We start from the raw sequence: 19,932 nt of genomic DNA, 5'->3' as shown, positions 1-19,932 counted from the left end.
TGTTCCTGTGAGAGTCAAGAAATTCTCCCAATGGCATTTGATCAGGCAAGATGTGAATTAGCGAAATAAGGTACCAGACTGAATATTTCTAGGGCAGGTGAAAAGATAGTGCCTATTAAAAAGGGAATGGCTTTCCAAAAGGCACATACCACATGCACCCATTCACTTTTCCCATGAGTACTTTGGACTGAACATCTACTCTTCATTTTAAGAAACAGGATTCATGATCATTTCTATCGCTGGAGAGACCAAGTGTCACCAGGTCTCACAGGATGTTCCTGCAATTCTAGCGCTTGGAAGGCAGGGACAAGAGGATCACCAATCTATGCCAACCTGTGCTATAATACAAGACTCTGTCTCAGTAAGCCATGTGCTATGGATGCAGTTCAGAGGTACAGCACATGCCTAGCACAAGGCCCTGGTCACACCCAGATGTGTGCACATGCATGCGCATACATACACTCGCACTCATACATGCACAGTGTACACACACACACACACACACACACACACACCAAGCTTTCAATTTCTGTTTCAGGCATAGAATTGTGAGGATATGTAGGAGTAACCGGAAGAAAGAGATTCTGTGTTAGCTGTACAACCGACCTGGGACAGTATGTTTACAGTATGGAGCTTAGGGATGGAATGTATGTGGTATTACAGGATTTACTGAGATGACAAGCAAGTGATTTATGATACAACCAAAACTGTCATTAAATGACTAAGTAAATGAGCCTTGGGAGAGCATGTGGCAGGACAGCAGCAGCTGGGCTGAGGTGGCCTCGGGTGTTACTCAGCTCTGTGTTACCAGAGCACATGGCCTTCACTGAGTTAAATGGGTCTTAGTGAAAACACACATGGAATTTTTAAATTTTACACGCTACTACTTAATTAAAAGATCTTTTGTAATGCTATGCAATGTACGAAAATGTGAATTACTATACAATTGTTAGACTGAGCAGAGAAACAGACTTTCAAACAACATAGAAAAGGTCAAGTGTGTGTACTGGGGGATAGGGCAGGATTAAGGATGACCATAGGTCTACTGTCAAACTGGACCATAGTAGTTACAAAGCGAATAGTAAAAATCGGAGACTTTATGTTCCTCAAAAGGTTATCAAACTTTGAATTGAGACACAAAGGAGATAGTTTTGTATTTAAAAAGTCTTCTGTTCTAATACAAAACAAGATATAACATGACTTCTCTTGTTAATTTGTCAACTGAAGGCACATAAGTACATGGCTGTTTTCCTCAGTTACTTTCATAGCTCATTGCTGTGAATCAGAGTAAAGAGTTTCATCAGGAAACTTTGACACTTTAAGGTGAGAAATAAAGATGTCACATTCCTTTATAAAGTTGCTAAAGAACCAATGTTCATGAAAATTTACCATATACCTATTAGAAATTTTCATATACTCATATTATCTTAGCTCTAGGACAGTAGGGCCATCACATTTTCAAATAGGTAACATTTAAAATATATATTTCAAATACACACATATCTGTGTCTCAGGAGATGCTGTCTAGGTAGAATGGTTTTTGCAATGTTGGCTATTTTAGATCAAGACTCAAATTTCAATGCTCAGCGTAATCATCCCCGGGTTGGGGGTCAGGGGAGTCTGCAAAGCCAAGAGTATGTCTAAAGCATCTGCCTCTAAAAACTCTTCCAACATGAAAAATGCAGGGACTGGGTCATCCTGGACACAGTGACCTCTCAACAGCTAGAGTCCATACATCATCTGGGACACCCTGAACCCCAATGGCTAGAGCTCCTACATCGTCTGGGTCACTCTGAATCCTAAATGCTAGAACTCAAAAGGGTAAAGGTTCTAGAACAGCAGCCACTGGAAGCCACATTGATTTTTATCTAAATCCAATTTTGATGGAAGTAAATCTGTAAAAGCCAGTTAACTGCATGAGGAACATCTGTAGATCTTGACTTTCAATTGGAGGGAATTTTGGGATGTATCCCGACCTCAGAGTCATACTGTGAGGTCTGGGTATCAGAGCTCCGCAGGAGTCTGTGCTACCCAGGCAAGGATAAAAGCCCTTAGATCATAATAAACTTCCCAGGGAGCAGAGCTTCTTAAATAATTCTGTTTATGGTATTCGTTTGAAAATTATCTTAAAAAAAAAACTTTGAGTTTGTTTCATTCTGAAATATCATGAAACTACCTGAATCACCCATGTTGTTAGAACGTGCTATAACATGCAACAGTACTATATACTATAGCCTTTGTCAACAGAATCATTTGAAGCTCATATATGATGAATTACGACTGAAGGCTTTGTTAGGTTCTTTACTTTTTTCAGAGAAATGCTGTGTGGTATTCAGAGAGGACTGCTCAAACACTGGTTTAAGCAAATAGAAAGTCTTGATTAGCTGGCCAGACTACACTGGATATTCAGGTTTCCAGTGGAGCCCCAAACCTTTCTCAAAGTTAGCTTTTAATCACAAAAACCATGTCTGGGTTGACCTACTCCAGTTAACAAGAACAATTAGTTAGAATTGGAGCCACAGAAGCCTAAAGCAAGGTTAGTACATTTTGATTCTCTCCTAGAACTATGGATTTTGATGGATTAGGTCTTCCTTTAGGTTTGGCAGTCGATGCTGTCTATGGCTGAGTTTTACAGCCTGACTGATACTTCTATCATGGAGTCAGTTCTGCTAAGGTCTGGGACCCTGTTTTGTTTTGTTTTATTTATTTATTTTTTTAAAAATATTTCTCTTAACCAAGTACACTGATAGATTTTGGAATTTTGGTGACACTCTTCTAATAAAGATATTCTTTATAGAAAGTAAGATATGTTGGATAATATTGTTTTGAGAAACATCTGCTGTAATAAGTTACATAAATTAATTGGTATAGAATTTGGTTCACGAGTAGAAGTTTTGCTCAGTAGAAGTAATTTCTCTTTTCCAGCCCCCAGCTTTCATAAATGTGCCTGAGTTCTACCAGGGGAAGATGCATATGCTGTAGACCTTATTGTTAGAGGCTGAAACAGGGTCCAAGAACCCACACTTTCAAATACATAGCCTTGTCCATGCGGAGGGATACAGCCTATCAGAGACATTTTCATGAATTTTGCACTACAAAAATATTTGGTGAAAAAATAGTGTTTATATTTTCCTAAGACTTAGCACCAATATCTTTCTTTAGATAGCACCCTTTCACAGTTCACTGAAAGAAGAAATTGTTATAAAATTTGTAAAAAAAAAAAAAGTTTCAATTATCTCAACAAGCCAGTAAAATACTAAAAATATCTGAAAACTACAAAATGTTCCTTGCATTTTTTTGCATTAGAATTTTTATGTAGGATTAAATATTTTCTCAGTAATTATTTTAAAGAAATTATTATAAGGCCTATCCAAGTTATTTGCGATGAGTTGTTTTCAACTGGATCAGATATGGAATCACAAACAGACACAGCTCTGGTCTGGTCTATAAAGGGGGTCATAGATAGAGTAGCCAAGGGAGGGATGATACAGATATAAATGGCCTAAGTAAAGAACACTGCTGTTTTTGTCTGCCTGTCTTATCTCCTTGCTGGTGAGGGCATCTACCCTGCTGATGTTGCTGCTACTGCTGTTGCTGCTTCTCTGGCCTTCAACTGAAGACTGAAAATCAGGGGCTGTACAGTCATCCTTCAAGCCTTCAGTGCTAAATTCAGAGAGCTGAGTCATGCAGGCTCCTGGACTGAGAAGTTCTCAGCCTCTCCAGTGTGAGGGAGCCATTGCTGGATTATCCAGCCTTACAACCGAAACCAAACTAAAATAGCCCCTTTATAATATATGTCAGTTCTATAAATTCTATTCTAGAGCCTACAGAATTGATATATGTACAAATCCATTAACATCAATTCACTATTACATAGCATATTATAGAACATTATAACACTATCAAAATTAATTATCATCTTTTTATTATTTTGAGACAGGATCTCAATATATAGTGAGCATTGGCCTTGATCTCACTGTGTAGCCAAGGTAGCCCTTACATTTATGATTCTCCTATCTTTGCCTACTGAATGCTAGGATTGCACATATGTAGAATCCAGTCCAACCCAAAATCATGACTGTATTATTGTTATTTGTGTGTGTGTGTATGTGTGTGTGTGCATAGGCATAGTCAATCAATGAATTAGAATGACTCATTAGTTTGAAATGATAGATTATCATTGGGGAAGCAGTCCTAGAGACACATTCATTAAGTAGGCTAGAGACTGGACTTGCTGACCCTTGAGGCTCATGCCAACACTGAGAGATAGTGTTAAGTGCTTGCTGTGTATGCTTGGGACCTATATTCAATTGCCAGTACCCAGATAAAAACTCAGGTGACAGCTTACGCCAAAAATCCTAAGACTAGAGTAGTGGAAACAGGAGTCTCACTGGCGTTTCTTGCAGACTACTCTAACCAACATGTGAGCTCCAGGTTTAGTGGGAGGCCCTGTCTGAGTGGGAGGCCCTGTCTGAGTGGGAAAAAAGGAGACATATTTAGGTTCACCTAGCATGCATTATCTGCTAGACTAACCTTTTATCTCCTTCTTGCATCATTTCTCTAGGCTAAATGCCTCTTCTTACTTCAGCAGGTTTATAAATGCCTGCTTTAAAACTTCCTCCTGTCTCTCACCTGTCTTCCCTTAATTTGGGGCTCCAAGGTATCATCCTGAGCCCTAGGTGACCCTTCACCACTGCTTCAGCTCCAACAATTGAAGTGAACTTCCGCCCACTAGAAAGAGGGCTTCCAACCATAGGAATGGGATCATCATCCTGCTCACTCCAGGAAGGAGGGGTCGAACCCCTAGTAGCTGATTTTGGAAATCAGAATGCATTTTCCCACCAAAAACTCTGGTAAGTGCTAAAGCAGTTCTGTGAGATGAACTTTTGTTTTTGATACAATTCTGTTTAGATAGATTTTAGTTAATGCTACTCTAAAATCATTGTGTTTGAGTGAGTTGCTGTGGGGATACAGCTAAATGCGTTTTTAAAAAAATATACTTGATCTAACCATGTAAAGACAACATTAAAGGTGGGACCCTTTACAGAGTCCTTTACAGAGAAACAACTGGTGAAAGGGCCAACTTTTAACATAAAAGACATTTGTGGTTTTCTTTTATTTGCTATCATAACAACACACACTTGACCCATCAGACTTTTTGCCCTAGAACTTAGGCCTGCTTCAATGTTTTAGTGAGTCTGTCCTTGCTTTGTGAAGGACGATTCTAATATTTGCTTCTACACTATTCCAAATTCAAAACTACAATGCTGCAAAATAAGATCGTAATTGACAAGCTTCTCAAGCAAGGGCAGAGAAGATCATGGCTATGCTCTTCACCTTTGCTTCTCGGAGCAGCTCTCCAACTGTTGACAGAAACACATCCTCAGTAAATGCATCCTTCCAATGTCTTCGTATCGTGGTCCTGTTTTTAGCCACTTACCACAGAATTGGATGAAGGATCTCATCTTTTATTTACTTGCTCTCTGTCCATCATTCTAGGTTTGGGCTGCTCAGCTCAAAAAAAAAAAATCACTCTCACAGTCTGTTGTTATCTTTCAAGAGAACTGCTGTAGTGACACAGTTCAGAAGGTATTTCAAAGCAGGATTTGACATCCAGGCACCTACCTGCCAAACTACCAAAAGTAAGCTTCCTGCGACCCACTTTCTCGACGAGCCAGACTCCAACCAGTGTGAAAACGAAATTAGTGAAAGCCGTGATGGAAGCCAGCCATATCGCAAGTCTGTCATCCTCTACGCCCGACATCTGCAGGATGGTTGCGCTGTAGTACCTGCAAGCAAAGAACAGGCTAGTTGTTGTCGGTCATCACTCAAGGAAACTGTCAACCACATAGAGAGATGCAGCCACCTGAAAAAAACAGCTAACGACACTAACAGCATTGTTACAAGAATTCATGTAAGCCCTTTACAGGCTCACATGGAGGAGCCATTCTTAGACAGTTATTCCAGAGAGAAGACTGAGTGCTTCTAAGATGAAATGCCCCACCCTTAACACGGCAGCAGCCAACAGGTTCACTAAATCCATCAAGGATCAGCTCTAAGACTGTGGAGTGACTTGACTGAATATAATGGGGCCATGGTGGTGGTGGAACACGTGATGGATCTCTTCGGAGAAGCTCCAGGAGAAGGGCGCGTCAGCTTTGTGTAAGTGGAAGAACCGATGTTCGCACATGAGAATGGTTGGGAGATTTCTGGGAGATTGTGCTCTTCTGGGAGGTTAAGTCTCCAGCATGATCTATTTTTTCTTGTTTACTGGAACTCAATGAGACAACAGTTTTCTCACGAAATACTTTATTGGAACAATTCGAACACCAAGAGCACAGTCTGAACTGTGGCTTTGCCTAGCTTTGCGGAATTCTGAGTGTGACAGTGGGTGTTTGAGCAGCATGAGAGACCATTCTGCTATTTTCATAGCAAAAAAAAAAATCAAACCAACAATAAAACCCTGTAGCTTTGAGATATTAATCAATACTTACATAATATTTCAAAGATAAAAATCTGCCTTAAACATGCATCTGATTCATCGATGGCTTGTTTACTAGTTTTTAAGCTAATGAGAACGATTCTTATATGAAATATTAACAACATCACAGCTCATTCATCTTGACACTGTATCTTTCTCTTTAAAAGTAGCAATCCAAATTTATAAGTAACTGTGCAACATGGAGAATCTATTTTACTGATCACAGGAACAATTACATAAGCAATTTGAAGATTCCGAATGATGACAGCTGTTACAGATCCACAGATCCCCAGTGGAATAGCCCCTGTCATGAAAATGGTGAATGTTTTCAGAGGACAAAGTGATAAAAAAAAAAATATAAATCTGTGAAAGTGATTCGTTCCATCCGAACAGTGCCTTTTCTAGAACAATTTTCAAGTGCCATTGCACATGTTGATACAGAGGTCTGTACACCAAGGGTCTTTATGTCATCTGCAGAAGAAAATGAACACTCAGACTCACACGGTAGAACTATTCAGGAAAACTCAACTATGTAACACTGAAATGCCTCGGTACCCACTATGCTACTCCATGCCAGGGTCTTCCCAGTGTTCTAGCAACCAGAGCTGACACACTCAACAGAATCACTCTCAAAAAAAGGAGCTATGGAAAGCAAAATGAGGCTATTTTAATGTTTAAAATTTTTACTTAAAACTTGCAAAATTACCAGAGTTACTTTACAGAATGCAAAAGAAAGTAATATTAAATTGTTTGTGTTTACTTAAAATACAACGTTATATAGGTGTAAAACTATGGTCTTACTAGAGCTTTAGGGGCAACATGTGATCAGACATTGTCCTGGGATTCAAAAACCTGAATTCTGTTGCTATCGGTGCAGTATATTGTCCCAGTAATATTAGTCTTCGTTTACTAAACATTTATTTATGGGTTGTATATTGCTGTCCTCAAGACACACTCATTGGTATTAGAAAATAAAAATAGAAGCAAATCAATTTATTTTATGGTGAGGAATAAAGAAAAGAATAATTTCATGTAATGTGTAACATGCCTCCATGAAATTTAATAGCTGTTCTGCCATGAACGACCACAGATTTTCAAGCAGGCAACCCTATGGCAGTGAAGGTGGAGCAAGTGACACACACCAAGGATGGAGATGTTCCATCCAGAGCCCTCATATTTCCTGTGGGCTGAATACACAATGAATCTAAGCAGACACTGCCCAGATCCTGCCCAGTCCCCCACACCCCTGCTTCCAACAAGCAAGCCCTGAAAGCAGTCATGGTTAGACTCTGTCTTACAAGCAATGATACAACAGAAGAAAAATGATGAACATCAGAAATCTATGAAAGTAGACAGCAGCCAGACAATCGTAAAATCCAAACACAAGTTCCAAGAAGGAAGTCTTGCTGAGCACAGCTCCCGTTATATGCTTGCATAATGCGGAGGTAGGACAGCCTTCTCATCTCAAGGGTCATTGGCAAGTGGATCCTTCAAACTCTGTACCCTCCCCTACTGATTTCTAAGATGCTCAAATAGAGAGAAAGCCAGATTAAGAGCAAGAGATTGACAAAAAAAGACTAGTGACCTCAGCAAGCAGGTAAGTGAGGAAATCAGTTGGTACCCAGAGAGTGATGTCAGCAAGACACCAAAGGAGCACAGTAGGAAGAAGGAAAGGTTTGATCGTAGGAGCAGAGAAAAGGAAAATACAGGTTATGAGAGGAACTGACAAGTAAAGGAGAGGCAAGAAAGAACCCATCATGTCCACCACAGTGAACTAGAAAGCCTCTAACATCAGGAGAGTAGACACCGTGAACAAAGGGTAAGATAGTCAACCAGTAAAAGAAACTTACAAAGATAAAATTAGCAGGCTTTCTCAATTCCAACTTCAATTCAAGTGACCTCAGCTCACCAGTTAAACATATGCAGACTGGCTGGCTAATTAAAAAACAAGACTCAACTCTCCTCTGCAAAAAAACATAAGCCGTAATGGAAGGTTTAATATATGTAAATGCTAGTAAATTTCATGAATTATGATGTGAGCCAACTTTAAGAACTTTTTTTTTTTTTTATTTTCACTGGTCTATTTTGCTTTCATTGTGCACTATACTGGGTCCTCTCAGGACATCCTCATGCAAGGATTCAGCATCCTCTGGGTAAACGCTCCCAGGCTGACCTCTGACCTTTCTCCACCCTGTGCCATTAGTTCATTTTGCTCTTCTGGGCTTTTTCACTACACATATTCACTTCACGTCACATATACACATGTAATTTTATCATCTGTGTATCATGACGGGACATACGTATCTAGAAACACAACCGAAATGGAACATGCAGTATTTTGTTCCAAGGACACTGGCCTAATTTGTTTAATATGATCATCTGTAGTTGCAACCACGTTCCTGAAAAAAAAAAAATCTAAGTTTGTTCCACACATGTCTGTCAGTGTTTTATGTGACTGGTTACCACTAAATGTATTACCTTCTAAACCTTTATCCATTAGTTTGAATGTTTAAGGGACTAGGCCTTTGTTTAGAACTTCAAGTCTAAGAACTTTCCCCTCCCCTCTTAGTTTAAGAACATAGGAACAAAAAAGGTTATCTCATTTAGACTTGAAGCAGGACTCCTTTAGTCAGATAAAGCAACATCTTCTTCAAAAGCTCTCTGGTAATCCCTCAGCCCTCTCACAGACTCCTTCCCCAATGAAAGGGAAGCCTTAGGGCTGCTTGAGCCCAGGAAGATGCTTCCCTAGCTCCTGGAAGGGGCTTAAGAACAAAAGAGGTGAGGCCTACACATGCGCTACTGTCTCAGATGTGGGGTACACCTTCCAAACTTGAATTTTAAATAAGGGGCAAATAGCTCTAAAAAATACAGCACCTTTTGAGAAGCAGTAGAGTGTGGACAGACTGTCACACATCTAACAACATTTAGATATTAAATCAACATGCGCACAAAGCATGTCTTAACGTCCAAAGCTTTATTCTCTAGCTTCCTAAAACTACAGCTTTTATTATTCTGTCAATTTTATACAGAGTAGACAGATATACTAAAGATTTATTAAGTTACTTAGATTTATTTGACACAGACTATCAAAAATAATTGAGAATTGTTATAATTTAAGAAGATAAAAGACAAATTATTTTTTTAAAAAAATATATGTATATATAAATACATATGAGCATGCAATGACAATTAGTGAGAAAAGAACCATGAATTTGAAGGGGAGTGGGGAGGGCCCTGTGGGAGGGCTTGGAGGAAGAAGAGGGGAGGGAGAGATGGTTTAATCATATTGTAATCTCAATGATAAAATAAAAGAAGGTGACAGCCAGGACACTTGTAGTCAATGAGGATGAATGGTGGAAGAGACAAAGGAATACAGCGAAGCCTGTCACAAGCTGGCCCTCAACATTTCAGTTGCTGACACAGAACCGGAAATGATAGCGATACCTTTCTTACAAAATGAAAAACAAACTCTCCTAGAAAAAAAAAAACCCTCTAAGAATATTGCTGTCATACATCAAAGGCACATGGGACGTGTTCTTCCTGGCAGCGTGGGCTGTCTTAAGTAGTTCCAGTTCAATTGCAAACATTTTGTCACAAATATATTAACATGACACCACACTTGGTTGCCTCAGTATTACAGACAGCTACCAGTTGATACTGGTGCTAGCTGGACTCCTCAACTGAATGGGCTAAGTTTGGATTGGGATGTGCTCTGATCAATGAGAAGAGCAAATTAGAGAGTAGATGATGAATTATCAGTCCTAGAGGATTCACATCCAAGTTTCATTTTGGGGGTTCTTTTATTAGCTCCTAAAACACAAGTCTATGTTTTTATTCATAGGTAAGAGGGTATGTACTGATGACACAGTTAAAAATGGCATGACAATAATCTCAGCATTTGAGAACACTAGACTACTAAATAAGATGTTGCCTCAAAAACAATTAACTCCCTCCCCCCCAAACAAAAATACCAGCAACAAGAGAAATGGGGGAGGTGATTGATTTTCTTAATTGAAAAGTATTTTCCTGTTGAAATAAAATAAGAGGAACATCTATGAAAAATAAATCAACAGATTTAAAAAGAAAATTGTTTTAATCAAGATATCATAACTTTCAAAGATATTTTATGTATCTTTGCTCTCTGTGCCAGAACATATTGCATGATGCAAAGGCAAAGATAGAAGAAAACTGGAAATTAAGTTTGTGCCTATCTCAGATCAGGCCTGAGTTCTGAGCTAACATGCCAGTGAATTATATTTCACCCTAACCTGTAATCAAGTCGTAATCCAAAAAACATATCAACTGTTGAAACAAGTAATTAAGAGCCATATCTAATACATCATAAGAAATTTCAAAGTTTATATACTTTTATTAGTCTTCAGGCCAAACCAGGGGAAGATGTGACAATGTCAAGGCCCTTCTACAGTTCCTTGATGTTCCAACAGGTAGCCCCTCTGTCTTAGCAGATCCTTCTGACATTCCTTCTCTGGAGACCACAGGAAGGGCACATACCTCCCTCACCAGCCTAATCCTCCTTTACCTCTCACTAATAATACAGATGCTCTCTAATCTGACCTTCAGTCCACCAATGTTCGAGAATAATCCACTCACTTTTTCTATAAAGCATTCTTGCATTTGATGCTGGACACCAGACATTTGGGATTGCACTTGGGCTCACACCTCCCAACTGTCAAGCTATGTGGATATGTCTACAGGCAACTGCTCCAAATCCATTTGTATGGTACTTTAAGTACATAGTTGAACTATAACTCAATAAAACACAAATACTAAAAGTGAGTCGTGCTAAGAACAGACCCCTATTCTTTAGAGAAGCAAGGGGCACTAAGGAGAAACGACATTGTGGACATCGTAACTATTTGGAGGTAAATAAGGAGAAGCAGGGAGACTCTTGTCCTGGCTTTTTTCTCAGATATATTCCAGTCCTTGCTCACTTGGAAAGAGACTAAAGCCTGAAATTCACATCCCATGTGGGTGTGATTTACTCCATAAAACCAACAGGGTTGTTAAAACTATGAGCATGCTGTTAAGGGGTGATGGGAGGTAAAATGTCCAAGCTATGATTATGGCATATCCATGTAACTGTCTCACAATATGGTTACGGTGTGTCCATGTAACTGTCCCATGATATGATTATGGCATGTCCATATGACTGTCCCATGATATGATTATGGGAGGTCAATGTGACTGTGCCACAATGTGGTTATGGTATGTCTATGTAACTGTCCCAGTAAACTGGAACAGGTGAGCCCTAGCTATGTCAGATTAGAGGCATGCCCTTTGCTTACCAAGTTTCAATTTCCCATGTAGTCTAACAGCATGCTGGACCCAGAGGCTAGGCTGATTTCCTTTAGTTCTTCTATTCCTCAGAGCCTGAGGTGGTGGTGCATAAACTAAGAGAAAATAAATCATTCTTACCAAAAAGTCATAGGAAGGAACCTAAGGCTAGCGAGAAGTCATGGTCTGGATTATAGGGATAAACATGGATTCCCCACTTTACCCTCTGTTTACCTTCTGGTCACTTATCCCATGGAGATTTGTGACCTCACCACTTTCTTTCCACTCCTTGTCTGATTCTCAGAGGGTATAGATATATAGATTCTCAGAGGTTCACACACACAATAGCTAATGATTAGTCATCCTCAAGCCAAAGCCACACCCTCAGATCAGCACCTGAATCTCCAGCCACACAATTCTTTACTCTCAAAATTCCTCCATAAACCACTCCTTCCGTCATCAGTGACTCCTGCTCGGTCACCAGATGTTATCAAATATGGTGTGCAGCAGAAGGACGCAGAGCCCACTCAGCCACTCAACCTAGCTTCCATCTCTTAATTTGTTCATTCAAGGTTTCGGATCAAGAAACGTCTATTTCCAGCAAGTTTTCAGAGGGGCTGAAGACGCTTTGAAAACTGTTACCATCCCATCTCAACGATGGTTTTTATTATTTCACTTTCTTCAACGTTTTAGCTTGTTGTCTTTGTCACCTCCATGTCACAAACTACAACTGCTTGTATCAGCTAATCCACTATGTACTTCCAGCTAGCAGCTAAAGGGGGATTCAGAAAAAAAATGTACCTGAACGTCCCCCAAGATGTGGAGTTTCTCACTCACTGATGAGTAATTTCACCGTACTCATCACAGTGTGTTCCCTTGAGTCATCCACTAGAAGCATAGAAATCAGAAGGACAGGCTTTGACCCCTTGTCTTCACAATTCATGAACTTCAGGCAGCACTCAAATCCCTCTTACAAATTCATCAATAGTTGCACTTGATTAATATCAGCCATCTCTCCTGCGCTCAAGAAATTCATCTGTATCTCTGATAACATGCATCACTTTTCTCTGACATTTCTTACATACGCCTACTTCTTGTACTAAACGAACATTCCTGAAAGGATAGTTCACGTGTAGTTCATGTTTGCAGCTGCTGTCACAGGCTGCTGACTGTTTACAGGCATTTATTAAACGTTTAGGCAAAGCATAACACGACCATAAACTTCTTTTCTCCCTATGTTTGTCTTTATAGACACATGATACACAGATCACAAAGCTTCACCTTTCTAAAGTGCATCATGGAATGGTGTTTTTTTTTTTTTAAACTAAATTTGAATCTAAAAATAACGTTGATTAGTAACATGATAATAACATTGATTTTAACGTAGATCAACAACGCAGAGGGTTTGCAGGAATTGAAAGACCCTGGTGAGCAGGATGAGATGGAAGAGTCTGGGTGTCCTGAAGGCCTTAGCTTTTCTGCCTACTGCTCTATGCTCCCCTGTCTCAATTCACTCAGTCCTTTCTACCTCACTGGGCAGCCTATGTTACTGGTATCCTCCTGGTCTGAGAACAGATTTCCCTCTGTGTGTTTCGTGTTCATGTGGGTGTGTGACATGCGTGTAGGTGCATGTGTGGGTGTGTTGAGAAAACAAGTAGATGGCAGAGGTCTTGTTCAGTCATGCTCCACTTGTATATTCATTGAAATATGATCTCTCTGATCCCAGAGCTCACTTTTAATCTAGGCTGAGTAGTCAACTCCAGGATTTGCCCGGCTCCATCGCTAGCCCAATGTTGGGATTATATCCCTCAGTCTGGTTTCCTCATTGAATCAGAAACCAGTGTTCATGTTGTCAGGACCAGCATTTTACGAACTGAGCCATCTCTCCAGCTCCCAAAACAGGACTTTAAAAAAATGACTATAAATAACTTAAGAGATTTTAATCCTAACGGTTGCAGAAACTATATTTTCCTTCATCATTTACTGCATCTTTTGCTTCGACTTGTGTCTCTCTAACACCTCATTAGAGCAGACAAGAGGGATAAAGGTGACAGTCTATTTAAAATTCCTCTCAGGAGTCTTAAGAGTTGGAGAAAAGGGCAGGTCATGACATTTGCTTCAGGAAAAGCATTCCTCAGAGCAAGAGGGGATGAGGAAAAGTATTTTAAGCTATGGTGGCCTCCAAAGTTCGAGAGAATTCTTTTCTATTTTGTATAAAAGTAACATTTGAGAACCTGTTCACAAAAATATGATTATGCAAAAGCTATATACTTTAGCATATCCTACGCATGACTCAAATTCTCCATGGACACATAAATGAGAGAACAGATTAAGAATATGCAGAAGGTAAAGCTCATCTATTCACAAAGGAACAGCAAGATAACAAAACAACAACAGCAACAAACAAAATGGCTAGCATTCAGTTTCTATTTAGACATGTTCTTTTTCTTTTTATTTCATTTATTACTCCTGGCTTCTAATCTTCTAAAATGGGTCCATATTGCTTAATTTTTTTTTCTATGAAACAGAAAACTTTGATACATTAGACCATGCTACCTATTCAGGCACCATCAGCCTCCAGCACTGATCTAAACCCACTCTTACATAAAACAAACACGAAATAAGCACGAAGGACTGACACGTGTATGTTTGTCTTTGGACAAGGTCAGTATTTTCTCAAGTATGGACTGACAATTAAGATGCAGATATATTAATGATAATACAAATGCATTTTAATGTAAATGCAGTAATAGCAAAATGTCTCAATCTGATGCTATTAAAATGCACTTTCAGAGTCTAGCAGATACAATGAAAGGTAGAAAGATGGGGGAGACCACTGGGCTCCCCAAGCTATAAGCCAAAAGAGAAGGAAAAGTGATACTTGTACATGAAGACAGTTTTTAATACTCTCACTCCCCACACACATAATTGGTGATTACAGTTAACTAGCATGGTCCTGGCTGGGATGCTAAGGGCAATACTGTTAACACGTTCTATACTTTATGCACTCATCCAGGAAGCCTTGAGCCCGGCTCATCTCCCACTTTGACTCATTCCCCAAATCTCCGAAGTTTATTTCCCTTCATTACCTTGCTGTAGACTTAAGCACTCCAAAGCTTTGTTTGAAAAGAGAAGAGCTGAAAATAAATGAAGACTTATGAACTACTATGGATACATTTTATTTGTCTTTTCCCAAATATCAGAGAAAGAAAGCGGATCAAGTTTTAATAGCCTGGGAACTAGTTGAGCTGGAACAGCCCTCCCCACCACCCCCCACCACCACCCCGGGGAAGGAGCTGTAGAGAGAAGCCTGGCATGTCCATGCATTATTAAACAGAAAATTAGGCTGCCTGTTTGGTGTGAGCACGCTGACAGTGCTGTGTTCTTTGATGTTTAAGTGGAAAAGCTCAAGAACTGTGCTTGATTCACTCCAACACAGATATATATACACACAGACACATAGACTCACACACACAGACACACAAACACACAGACACACACATGTGCACACACATACATATGCACACAGGATACACCAATACATTTCTACATGCTCTGAATTAATCTCTTTGTTATCTGTATGAAAAGTATTTTCATTTTCTATTTCTAGGGGGTCAAAGCCAAGGGAACCCACATCTCCACTGAGAACTCAATGTCAGACAAGATACACCTCGAGCGGGCTTTACTCAGAGGGTCCTTTCAGAGTCACTGAGCATAGAATGAAGGAGAGTCCTCTCCACCCTCCAGTTAGCAGTGTGCTGAGGAATTAGTATATACTGAGCAGAGTTTGTTTGTTTACTGCTTACGTGTTTAGTTAGAACTCCTCGTCGTTTTGAGATAAGGTTTTCACTCTGTGGTCTAGGCTGGCTTTGAATTAGTTTAGTTCAGAATAGCCTTGAAGTATACAACAGACATCTGCTGGTCTCAGCTTCCTGAGCTAGAAGGACAGGTGTGCTCCAGCATGCTCACCTCAAATGACCTCCAACTTAAGGTTACTTATTGACTTACTCATTTGACCCAGTCACACTAACACATGCTCGCCTGAAGCTCAGATATTGATGGCTGACCTCAAATGTGCACTAAATCCTACTGCCTCAGCCTCTCCGGTGTTGAGAATACAGACATGTACCAGTATACCTGGCTCTGAATGGGAGTTACTCTTAAGACCCAGTAGGCTTTTCCTTGCAGTTACTTCTATTTTCATAACCAATTCTAAAGTCTGAGATAATTACTGTAATTCCACAGGAAAGTAACATTGCTCCATTGTGAAGGTCACTGTTGTATTTTTCTGAAATCCTTTAAAAAAATTTTTTTTTTAGTTCTTGTCACAAAGGCAGAGAAATGACAGCCTTGCTTGTGTGGAGATTGAAGGAGTTGAGACTTGGAGCAAAGAAACATATGGTGACTCTTACCACTGCTTGTGACTTTCTTCTGGCTTTGTGATAAACGTGGAGTAGGATCAGCTGGGGTGGCAGGTTGCACAGATCAGTGATCAACCACTCCCTTTCTTCTAATTTTAGGGTCCTTAAGGTCAGCTTGTTCCTGCTTCTTCCGCACAGCCCTACCCTCTCCTAGCCTTGTGCGGCACAATGTTTGGAAATGCTACTGGGCTCATCTAGCAAGTGGGCAAAAAACAAACATAACAAAAGCCTGCCTGTACAGGCTTAACAGTAAGCCATGGAGAATTTATTAGGTTATACAGGACACCTGGACAGGCTGCTTTCAATGCCTAAGGCCCACTGCTCATTCAGCTTAGGGGAGAAACCATTCCAAGATTTTAATCAAGACAGGTTAGAGAGGTCTTTATAATTAGTAACAGGGTGAAACATTTTATGGTCTGTCGAATAACTCAGAAACAAATTAAGTCACTCTAAATCAAATAGTCATTTTCTATATAGAAAACCAGAAGTTATATGTGATGAGACCGTAAACGGAGGAATATATATTTCACGTTACAGGGAAAAGCAGGCCACCCTTAGAGATGTAGTGAAAAGACTGATGTAAGAGGAAGACCGTGAGAGCACTGCCATTGTTATGCTGCTATTTACAGAACTTTAGCAATGACACACAGTGTTTCAGGTGCAATTCTGGTTTTCGCCATTTCCATGTCCCCATTACTTAAATATAATGGTAAAAAAATCAACTTAGACAGAGTCAAGGCTGCTAAGCAGATGGTACAGTGCTGAGATAAATTAGCCTAAATTATCCAGACAGGCCTAATGAAATCACAGGGTTGTCTCCTGTTCAAGGGGAAGACAGAAGACAGTCATAGGGGTTGTGGCTATAAAGACAATGACCGGTGACATTGAAGACAGGATAGGCATGAGCCCGTTGAGGTTGAAATAAAGAGATGGGTTCTCCTGTCTCCAAGCTAGAATGCAGTACTACCAAGATAATGAGGTTCTGCTTAGTGAAACCTCTTTCAGCTTGCTGATATACAGGTCTATAAGATAAGAAATCAATGGTAGGGGACTGGAGAGATGGCTCAGCTGTTAGGAGCACTGACTGTTCTTCCAAGGAACCTGGATTCAATTCCAGCACCCACATGGCAGCTTACAACTATCTTGTAATTCTAGTTCCAGGGGGTGGGTTTGACACTCTCACACAGACATACATGAAGGAAGAATACCAATGTACATAAGATAGAGGTAAATAATTATAAAAGAAATTGATGGAATTTTATAGCAGTAATTTTTTAAAAAAACGTGTGTGCTGATAAACCTGCATTACAGGTCTGGTTCTACAAATTATGGCTGACCCACACAAAAGTACTACACAGATAGTAAATAGACATTCTGTAACAAAATGCTATCATGTGACTTTAGTGCTGTGCATCATAGTATGTATACATATGCAAAAATAAAACCCCACCTATTAGAAGTGGGATTACAGGTATTACAAAGTGATATAAAAGTCTTCATATTTTTAACAGTATACAGTATCCAAGTTATTAAGAATTCTCAAAGGTTTAAACATACTTCTTTTTAAATCTAACTCTGGATACATTTAGAAGGTCCCGGCTGAGAAATCTCTGCCAGTGGTTACCTACTCCTGGGAGACTGGGCTTCACTGGCCCTGTGATCACCACAGGTACAGCCTGTCCGTGCATCACAATTACTTCTTGACTGGGAGTTCAGCACTGACCTTATAAGACACAGGTTCCTCTCTTGCTCATTACTGCCTATTCCCAACCCCTTACAGACAAATCCTTTACAGAACCCTTTCTCCAGCTCATGGTTCCTAAATGAAGCAGGAATAGTTTGCAGGTTTGTCTAACCTGAGGTTAGACATGTATCCAAGGACGGTGATGAGGGTGTTCCAGTTCAAAACCAGGAGATATTTTGTGATTTAAACAACAATAACAACAGCCACAACCTCTGTTGCTCAAGTCTTGAGTGTAAACTTTGTATATGACAATGTTGTCATGCCAAAAGGCTAGGCTTTGTCGATGGAAGAAAACGGGAGGTTTGCCGCTCGTTTGGAGAACAGGTATTAGCATCTCTAATTTGTTCCTCAGTTCTCTCTTGTCTTCAGGTCATGAACTACAGGAGCCCTAGATTACACACACAGTCACCTCAGTTTTACATAGTAGAGAGCTGCAGGCTGAGAGAGGTTAAGAATTTGTCTGAGGTTAGGAGTGAGGATGTTAGGTCATGCCCTAAGTCACTCTTCTCAAACCTATGTAGGATGGACACTGACTTACAACCTTGGCCAGACATTCCCCAGAATTTCCTCATTTTTTTTTTTACAAGAACATGTAGCTTTATAAGGCACTATCATTGTTACTCACTATGTCTGGCTTTTTTTAAAAAAGTATTTCTACATACCATAAAAGTACAGTCTTTCCTTGTTTAAATGAGTTTACCTGAGTAACAAACCTGGGCTCTTTAGTAGGTTAAGCAATGTGTATTAATCACACATATATTTTTGTCTCCCAAGGAAAACAGATAATCTGTTAATTATCAGCCTCAAAAGTTTACAAATCACTCATTTCACCACACAGTATGCTATTAATCATATAAGTTAAAGGGGGCCAAGCTAAAAGCATTAAGGCCATCACTCTGACTCGTTCTGCAAGGACACAAGGCTATCTCTGTTCTCTTTTGCAACATGTTCCATCCCAGAGACAGAGAGGAACTGTTTCACGACGGGTTGTTACTACCCCCAAGGACTGCCACCTTATCCTAGTTTTGGGAAACAAGGTGGTATAAGTCTGTAATTCTCGAATATTGAAGGCGGAGGCAGGAGAGTTGCAAGTCTGTGGCTAGCCTCAATTATACAGTGAGACTTGCTTCAGAAAACCAAAGAGGTGGGGAGAAAAAATAAGGATGAATTTTCTCTAAGATGAGGGAGTTAGTCAAAGATAAGCAGCAGAGAGTTATACTAAGCAGTTGTATTACATTGTTGTCTTTCTTTACAAACCGAAGTCGTAGACAACATTCCCACTGGAGAAATGAGCAGAAGAATGCAAATCCTGGCATCCTGCAAACACAGGATGAGAAAGAAAAAAATAATTTAACTAGATTCTAATTTTATTACTAATTTAAAGTTACTCTAAAATCAACTAATTTACTTCTCTATCACTGAAATAAAAATATTACAGTAAGTCAAGGTTTTTGGATAGTTTCTGTTGGGAAAGACAGCCAGCCCATCAAGTAGGTGAAGCCAGTATAATATCAAAACTTAGAATAAATCATAATCACTCAGAAGTGCTTAGTGAGTCTCAAAGTAGACGATGGGGGATCTGCAAAATTAAATATTTTTAATATAAATGGATTCAGTGAATTAACCCAGCAGCTGTGTTTATCTACTTTATGCTTGTCCCCAAAAACCTCACAGAGAAATTAAGATTTATTTAAACCTGCACCTCAATAGCTGAGCAGTTAAATGATCAACCTTAACCTCTAAGCTGATTTAGCTACCTCCCACCCATGACCCCAGTGTACTTGCTTCTTCTTATTGGTCTGGCTCTTTGGGCTTCAGGTATTTTTTTCATGATCTCTCTTTGGACTCCTTCTTCCCATGGCTCCAGTTCCTCCATCCTCCTAGCCCCTCTCTCTCTCTCTCTCTCTCTCTCTCTCTCTCTCTCTCTCTCTCTCTCTCTCTCTCCCTCCCTCCCTCCCTCCCTCCCTCCCTCCCTCCCTCTCTCTTTCTCT

General features: G+C 39.9%; 1 protein-coding gene across 1 annotated transcript in view; it reads right to left on the bottom strand.

Moving 5' to 3' along the window:
- The window catches only part of Slc2a13 (solute carrier family 2 member 13), a 296,488-nt gene that overhangs the window by 68,960 nt on the left and 207,596 nt on the right, over positions 1–19,932 (bottom strand). The window contains exon 5 of the mRNA XM_028752170.1: positions 5,626–5,789. Within this exon, the coding sequence (XP_028608003.1) occupies positions 5,626–5,789 (164 nt within the window). The remainder of the gene's footprint in view (positions 1–5,625; positions 5,790–19,932) is intronic.

The sequence above is a fragment of the Grammomys surdaster genome, unplaced genomic scaffold, assembly GCF_004785775.1.
Source record: "Grammomys surdaster isolate TR1022 unplaced genomic scaffold, NIH_TR_1.0 125878, whole genome shotgun sequence".
Taxonomy (NCBI): domain Eukaryota; kingdom Metazoa; phylum Chordata; class Mammalia; order Rodentia; family Muridae; genus Grammomys; species Grammomys surdaster.
This window is presented reverse-complemented; position numbering and strand designations above follow the sequence as displayed.